Genomic DNA, 9,311 nt, shown 5'->3' with positions numbered 1-9,311 from the left:
TAGCATGGGAAGTCTTGCAGCTATTCAAGCCGAGGAGAGACCCTTGGCTAGAAATGTTTGGAGATTGACCAATGGGTTGGTGAGATTGTAGCTTTCTGATGAGGGTTAGGTGCTTTCTTTTATAAAGGCTTACCAATCTTGACTAATTACAGAATCTATTTATTCCTAGACGCCCGGCAAGAGGCGATAAAGACCTAAAAGGCGAAAGAATCTAATTAGTGTACTCGTTTATCCCATTCCTTATCTCAGGTTCTCTTTTGGTTCTGCTAGTTGTTGTATTGGACACTCTTATATAAGAAAAAATAAGAAAGAAAAATGGAAGATCGCTCGCACTGATCCTTTGTTGGTGCATATCGGTCTTCTCTTCTTTGATGGATCAGATTTGAGAGAGGCTATTTAAGGATGAAAAGTTATGCCTCATTCGAGATAAGGTGACGAGAGGTAAATCTAAGAAAGTGGTGCTTGATTCGGAGGGCATTTTGAATATTAAGAGTTGTATTTGTATGCCCAATATGGGTGAGTTGGTCAAATTAATACTTGAGAAGGACCATTGCAATCGATATTCTATTCATCTAGGGGCATCGAAGATATACCATGACTTGAATCAGTACTATTGGTGGTGTGGTATAAATAAGGACATCGCTGAGTTTGTGTCCAAGTGTTTCACATGCCAGTAGGTTAAAAGTGAGCACCAAAGACATGGGGTTGAGTTTCAGAGGATGTCTATTCCCACTTGGAAATAGAAGAGGATTACGATGTATTTCGATATGGGTTTGCCCATTACCATGGGAGGTTTTGATTCCATTTGGGTTGTGGTGGACCAATTAACCAAGACGACTACTTTTATTTCGGTTAAGGTTAGTTTCACGGTGGATAGGTTGGCCCAGATCTATATCAGTCATATTTTTAAGCTCTATGGAATTCCTATTTCCATTATATCGGATCGAGGCTCATTTCTCACATCTCACTTTTGGGAGGCTGTGCAATGCAGATTGGGTACCCGATTGGACCTGACTACCACATTCCACCCTCAGACAGACGGACTGTATAAGAGAACTATTGAGGTACTGGTGGATACTCTAAAGGCATGTGTTATTAATTTTGGTGCTCGGTGGGATCAACACTTGCCCCTGGCGGAGTTCACTTACAACAACAGTTACCATTCCTGCATCCAGATGGCCCCTTTTCAGGCTTTGTATGGCTGTAGATGTAAATCGCCTATTGGCTAGTTTGATTTTATGATGATGGATAGCCTAGACACCGATTTACTTCAAGATACCATGGAGCGGGTTCGGCTAATTCAGGGTAGGATGTTAACTGCTCAGAGTCGCCAGAAGAGCTATGCTGACAGGCGAGTTAGACCATTGGTGTTCATGGTTGGTGACCAGGTATGGTTGAGGGTCTCACCCTTGAAGAGTTTCATGAGGTTCGAGAGGAAGGACAAGCTTAGACCTAGGTTTATTGGCCCTTTTGAGATCATAGATCGAGTGGGAAAGGTGGCCTATAGACTTGCCTTGACACCCAGTCTGTCTTCTGTATATCCAGTATCTCATGTATCGATGCTACAATGCTATATTCCGGATGAGTCTCATGTGATTTCCCATGATTCGATGGAGTTGAGCCCAGATTTGACATATGAGGAGTAGTCTGTGGCTATTTTGGACAGGCAGGTCAGGAAACTGACGACTAAGGAGATAGCTTCGGTAAAGGTCCAGTGGCAGTATCGGTCCATGGAGGAGGCTATTTGGGAGTCAGAGTCAAACATGTGAGCCTGTTACCCCTATTTTTTGAGACTGCAGGTATGTCCTATGCTTTATGTTCGAGTGCAAACATGGTTTCTAGTAGTGGATGATGTAACGACCCTGAAGGTCATCTTTGGCATTTTTGATAAAATTACTATTGTACCCATTCCGTTAGTTTCCCCGAGTCACTTTTTTTTGGGTTTGAAATTTAGTGTTTTGGAAATCTTGTGAAAAAGTTAAGGTTTTGCTTGATAAATGGATTTTAAAGGCTTAAGTTGTCAAAATTTGAGTTTTGGAGTCATTTGGAGTTCGAGTCTCGGAATAGAATTTCATCAATTTTATCAGCTCCAAACTGTCAAAATTGATCTAGGAGAGCTGTCGTAATCATATTTAGAGTTAAAATATGGAATTTAGGTCCAAAATTGGAAATTGAGTTAAAATTTAGTTCAAGTTTGACTTTGGTCAACATTTGAGGTTTGGATACTCGCATTAGATTTCTGATGGTTTCAAAGGTTTTGGGAGGTGATTCTAATATTAGAAATGGCTTCATTATAATTTTTAGAGGCCCCAAGGGTATTTTGGGTATTTCAAGCACCGAAAATAGTTTAGTTGCGACTTATTAGATTTAACATTGAGGAGGCCTCGAATTCGAATTCCGATGATTCTATTGAGTCTGGAACATCAAATTTAATAGGGTTACATATATGGTTTGTGTGCATGGAATTCCGAACGAATCCCGAGGGTCTATTCCTTGACTTTGAAACTTGCCAAACTTAGCTATTTGGTGTTTGGTGATTCTCTTCTCCGTGTTTGCATAGGTATGTCTCCGCTATCTCCGCATTCGTAGAGTAAGTTTTCCGCGTTCGCGGAGAAAAAATTCGACCTGAACAATGTCTTTCCAAAAACGCGGAATTAGGGCTAAATTCCTCTATTTTTGACATTCTCAACTCGGTGGAGGCGAATTTCAAGATGATTTTTTGTGGAAAACTATTAGGTAATGTATTTTTAACACTTTACCTTAATTTCCATGTAATAATCTCGTATTTTGACTTCAAATTGTGGATTTCAAATTAAAAAAATTGGGTTTTTTCAAAAACGATGTGAATTTAGTTTTCTAATGATTTTCAAGTCATTTTAACTCCATTTTTTAAACAGATTTTACCATTAAATTCCTGATTGCTTGAGGAACATTTTCATCTAAAAGTAACTAGATTCTGAGTTTGATTTCCGATATGAGATTTTTTACCATTTTACCTTTTTCACCCGAATTTCTTAATTTTAGTGTCGATAGATTCGAAATGTGATTGAGTCTATATTTTATTAGACTGTGGTGATTTGGAGTATCGTCGGAGAGGACAAGCGGTAATTTTGAATTATTCATGACTTTTTTGGCCAAAGTGGAATTGTAACATTTGTTAAGTATGTTGAACCTTGTATTTTTCTATGTGAGATAATTAGAGTGAGTTGGGTCATTAGATTGAATTGAATTATATGAATTGAAGGGTGACAGTGGATTTGAATAGGGATTAATCGTCCAAGTGTTGTGAATTTCAGGACATTGATTTATTGTGTGATTGTGGTTTATATGACATCATTGTGAATATTTATCTTTCTTCACTCTTTATTTGTGTATATATTGCATCTGTGATGGCTGAGGAATGATATGAGTAAGGTACTAGATTTTGGGACTGAGGTTTCTACCGGTCGAGGTGATTTGCCTAGGTTTCTTCAGGCGGTCGAGGTCTTTTCCGGCTAATATTATGGCTGAGGTCTCTTTCGACAGATATTGGCTGATATTCTGACGGATACATGGTCTATGTGAGGCCCCCCATGGGTTTTGATATGAGGTGATCAATGGATGTGTATCGTAGGATAGACATGCATCACGATATTTGACATTACATCTGCATTCATTTATTGCTATGATTGATTATGACTTGAGATTTATATGAGTTTTCCTAAGTATAGTGGTGAGAATGTATTGGTGCTTTTATTGTGGACTGTCTAGTATTTTTAGTGCCATTGTGGTATAAACTGTATAGATTGGGTTATCTGAGTGATGGTGTATAGTTATGGAGGATTGTGGTTGGGATGTCAGGAGTACCCATGTTCCGCATTGCTTTACTTAGAGTTTAGTTTTCATTTTGCTGAGTATCTTGTTGTTGGTGATCTCCCCTTGCTTCTACATATATGTAGGATCTGAGCTCGGCACCTCCCGCATTTAGTACATCCTTGATCAGGCCGAGCTTCTGGAAGCTTGAGAGATAGCAGTTTGTCGTCTTCGGCAGACTCTCAACGTCTTTTATTTCATGTTTTGTTCTATTTGGGAACTGAGACAAATATACTTGTATCTCTTTCATTTATGTTGAAATAGTGGCTTGTACATGTGACGCCAAGTCTTGGATAGTTTAGAATTTACTCTCTTCTTATCCTTATTTATATTATGTTAGCCTTTACATTTCCGCTTTTATTTTTGATTACTTTGAATTATTTAGACTCTTAGGATGACTCGTCTTGGTGGGTTAAGTGAGTGTCATCACACCCGAATCTGGGTCGTGATAATATAAGTCCTAGTTTTATTCAATCGAAGATAAAATGAAGCATATTATTATTGTTAAAGACTTGAACATGCTATGTTTTGGCGCAATATTTTTTAAAACAATTTCATACCAAAAAGAATAAGAGATTTGATCTTATTAATCAAGTTTCTCCACTAAAATAAAACTAACAGAATAATAAAATCGATTTATTTTAAAATTTAAAAAATCTAAATAAAAATTATGAATTTACCATTTTATAAATTTCAAATTTTAAAAAATTAAACAAGTTCCCTTCAATAAAGTTGTTGGAGGACGAAATTTGGAATCAAAAACATATGAGTATAGAACTTTTAATTTTATTTTCTTTGCAAAAAATATATTTTTATAAAATATAAGCAAACTTCTCTCCACACCTAACAGGTATTAACTTTTTTCTTCTTATAATAAATTTTAGCATATTCAAATCATTAGCAGCAATAATATGTTTTAGGTTATCCTCCATTATGTTGAATAAATTAGGACTTATATTTTCTTTCCTCTTGAATTTTTTTTTAATTATTGAGGTTAAGGTTTTTTTTATAAGAGTAATTTGAAGAAAAAGTAGTCAAACGAGAGAAACAACTAAAAAAATGAATTAAGAATTTAATATCACTAAGGCATAAATTACGTTAATATAAACCTAAGTTATTTGTATAAAAAATGGATAGAAACCAAACCTAATAAGTTTTTGAAAACCCAAAAGACTAAAACTGGTAAGTGTATTGTTGAGGGACTAAAACCGGTAAGTGTATAGTTAAGAGACTAAAACCGATTAATTTTTTAAATAATTAAAGGACTAAATCTATTAGGTGTATAATTAAGGAACCATTTTAGACCTAATCGTATAGATAAGGGTGACAAATTTCTCTCTATAGGGAATGTTTATAAACCAGGATTGGTTCGTGATAATGCAAATGTCCTTATCTATAACTTTATTCAATGAGAATCATCTACACTTTTAACATCTATCAAAAGGAAAAATAATATTATTCTGGGGTGGCTATTTAAAAATAATAATACAATACCATTATATATAAGACTAAATTTTCGAAAATTAACAATTGTCGTGCCACAATCTGGGTAAGGAGTACCATGCTCTATCTATATGAACACATGAACCTGATATATATACTCTGTCAGAAAGAACGCAAAAGATACAAGTAACGAGTTCTAACAAAGAACCACAAACACTTAATAGGTCACTGAGCCTGAAACATACATGTATGGTATACAACTCACTGATAACTCATGAGTACTAATAAATATAGTTGGAAATACCCATACAGGTCTATGAAGCCTCTATTAGAATCAAATAACTAAGTATTTTTCGGAACAGATTTCAGACCTACATGCCCATATTGCATCTACATATATATCAAAAGAGTATCTAGACTCAACTTGGCTCCTGATAGAAATGGAGCTCACCATTCAACAACTAAATATATGGGGTGATGTCAAACGAAGTGGGTTGCTGCCCTATTGTTAGGATCAAGCGCTTACTATTATGCCAAAAATTATAGTTGATAGTAAAGGCTTAACTTTATTTCTTAACTAATTCTTCCACACAAGTGTCATTTTCGATCATGACTCCGATCTGGGCCACCCTAGCCCCTCGTGCGCCTTGCCATAGGTAGGATATTAGAATTACCCAACAATACCACTCCCAACATCTACCTCATACAACATGTTGCTCTTGAGAATCGAATCCATGACCTTATGTCACAACCCAAAAATCGAAGTCATGTGGCACAAATCTCGAACCCAATCTCGATGTGTAAGCCTAAAAAATAAAACTCATACGAGACTCCCAAGGGTAAGTAAGGCCACAATTAAAATGAAAAGAAAGATAATAAAGAAATAATCCCAAAATCGGGTGTCATAAGTATAAAGAGCATCTAATACAAAGTATGAATCTGAAAATACAACATAAGTCTTCGAATGGTACTAAAGACTGAGAAATAAAGATAGACTAGAAGATCAGCTGCTGCATGGAATGCCTTGGGTAGAATCTGCATCAAAAGGGACACAGAAGTAGGGGTGAGTACAATTTACATGTACTTAGTAAGTTAAGCCGACTGAGTATAAGGAATTAATCAAACCTATGAAATAAACTAAGAAACGATTCCACCTATATATAAAAAAGTCTCACTCTGGCTATGGTGCCGCCAATTTATATAAAACGATGTGATTAAGGTAAAAAATGAGTACAGTTCGTATCACATTTAAACAACTAAGTCAAGTATCACAGATGTCAATGCAATACGATGCAATATGATGATGTAATGATATGGTAGTACGGTGGAATCAAGGTTGTCGCACAACCATTCGTATATACCTGTCGAGCTAAGGCTTCCAAACAAGGACCCATGGGGGACTCGTAGTCCATATACTGTATCATATCTCAAAATCTTATCAACTTGCCACCTAGCTCGTGGTCAAGGATCAAAAAGATGCCACATTTTCTTTTTCAAAAAGATTTTAACAGTTCTCAACTTCCTAAGATATATTGTAATGAATAAGGATGAATGCATCACAATATATATGGCATGAAAGCAATATTCTACTCAACATGTATGCACAGGGTTCAAGTTCTCTAAACTCAACCCAAACATGATATTCACCCTCATAGATAGCAATGAGAAGGAATTTTATTTAAAAAAATGTTCACCCTCTTTTGGATACAATTCAGTACTCAATTATACTCAAAACCCCCAACTCAACTCCTAAGGCGGGCATTTCAAGTCAAATATCCTTCTCACAACTCTCACAAATAAGTCATGAATTAGACATTCTCAAAACTGATAAGATAACAAATAAGGCCCCTACACGGGCTACACAGCACAGATAAGCCCCCACACGGGCATCACAATTAATTAAACAGTCCAAATTTACACTATAACCCCATTCCAAAGTCTATTCCATAGGATTTACTAATTACCCCAACTCAGTTTCAAGAAGAATAGCAAACCTACCTTAATTGCAGAAACCACACTCAAACGCTTCTACCAAAAAAACAACCCTGGAATTCAATGTTCGAATTGACAACTCCCTATCAATAATGAAACATACACATCATAATGATTCAATGACACCCATATTAATAGACTCAGAACCGGGGGTAAAATGGTCCAAAAATTGATTAATTTAGCAAAGGGTCAAATCTAAAAATTTCTTTCAAAAACATTTTCCACTCAATGAGGGAAGTTTGTGGGTGAAAAACCCATAGAAATAGTCCAAGAAATGAGATAAAAATCAATGAAAACCGAATTTGAAACTTAAGAACAAAACCCCCAAAAATCTCATTTAAAAACTAGACTTTTCAAGGATTTAGGAAGAGGAAATCGTAAATAAATGGTGTAGAATTGAAAATGGAACTTACCCACACGATATTCTTTAAGAAACTGACCCAAAATTGCCTTCTCAAAGCTCCAATTCGATAAAAATGGTGGAATTCAGAAAATGACACTAATTTCATGACTTAACACTGTTCAGGCACGAATTGTGCATCACGATTATGAGTCACTTACTTTCACGATCACGAAGCACTGGGGATTAGATCGTTGCGATCGTTTTCCCTCTTCTCGCAATCGCAAGGCAGGAAGAAGAAACCCTTCACCATTATGTGACAAGTGTCGTGATCGCATAGAATAAAAAAGGGGCAAGTCGTGATGGCGAGGATTACTTCGCGATCGTGAAGAACAATGTGACCTGCACTAGAATTTAGAAATTGCAGATTTGCCAAGTCAAAAAATGCTCTCGGTTGGACCCTAAAAAATCGATGGGGGTCCGATAAAAATAAATGAAATATGCTACTACATTATATTCGACATTCTAAACTCAATAGAATCATCGAATTTCCGAAAAGAAGTCATTATGAAATTACCCTCCCAAACCATTTTTGGCCTAAAACTCAAGTTTTAGCCTAAAATTTCAAAATAAAAATTAAGATCCCGGGGCTATAAGTCAATGTTTAATTAGACCAAATGCAATGGAATTAGCGAAATTCTCATCCGATGCTCGAATCAAAATATGCTGACCAAGGTCAACCTAACCTTATTTAAAACCAAACTTTCCAACTTAAGACCTTATTTCATGAAACAACTCCGAATTCGAAATAAAGATACTCCTAGACCAATTCCACATTCCGGCACTGATGGAACTGAAATCCCATTTTGAGATCCATAGCTTCGGTTGGCACCAAAAATCACTTTTGAGCAACATAACTCTTTAAAACCCAAAAACTTGCATAATTCACAATCTATTAAGGCTTTAAAAAATCCAACTACACAAAGTGGTCAAATAACACTCGGAGACACCAACAAAAGGGGTAAAATAGTAATTTCTTGAGAATTTTCAAAAATAACCATCAAGTTTATTACAACATCCACCACTAAAAATGATGTTCGTCCTCCTCAATGGGTCGATGTCGCCGCTGTGCCTTAACTGAAGCGATCTCCTTGGTCCTAAGCCTACGAAGCTTCTTGTCTAGAATAGCTACCATCTCCCCCTCATAAGTCGAATCTGGACCCAAATCTACCGTATCATAAGAGATCACATGGAACTCATCTGGTATATTCTTGCGAAGCATGGAAACATAAAACACCAGATGGACAACTGATAATCTAGGAGGCAAGGCTAACTCATAAGTCACCCCACTCACTCTTCCCAAGATCTTAAATGGGCCAACTAACCTCGAGCTAAGCTTGTCCTTCTTCTCAAATCTCATCACATCTTTCATGGGTGATATCTTGAGCCACACACAATCACCCACCATGAACTCTAAGGGATGGATCCTCCTTTCCGCATAGATCTTCTAACGACTCTGAGCTGTCAATAATTGACTCTAAATCAAGTGTACCAGCTCCATAGCATCTCTGAGTAAATCAGTATTCAATGCATCCACAACAACTAAATCAAACCATTCAATGGGTGATCAGTACCCATGACCATATAATACCACAAATGGTGACATCTGAATATAGGAGTAATA

At 36.5% G+C, this 9,311-nt stretch overlaps 1 protein-coding gene across 1 annotated transcript; it reads left to right on the top strand.

The window, feature by feature from the left end:
• The first annotated feature begins 1,280 nt into the window (after nucleotides 1-1,280).
• Nucleotides 1,281-1,646, top strand: LOC129869702 (uncharacterized). The gene has a single exon (XM_055944344.1). The coding sequence runs from the start codon at nucleotides 1,281-1,283 to the stop codon at nucleotides 1,644-1,646; it is 366 nt and encodes a 121-aa protein (XP_055800319.1).
• Nucleotides 1,647-9,311: the final 7,665 nt, after the last annotated feature.

The sequence above is a fragment of the Solanum dulcamara genome, chromosome 10 (assembly GCF_947179165.1).
Source record: "Solanum dulcamara chromosome 10, daSolDulc1.2, whole genome shotgun sequence".
NCBI lineage: Eukaryota > Viridiplantae > Streptophyta > Magnoliopsida > Solanales > Solanaceae > Solanum > Solanum dulcamara.
Note: the sequence above shows the minus strand (reverse complement) of the source record. Positions and strands in the feature narration are given on the sequence as shown.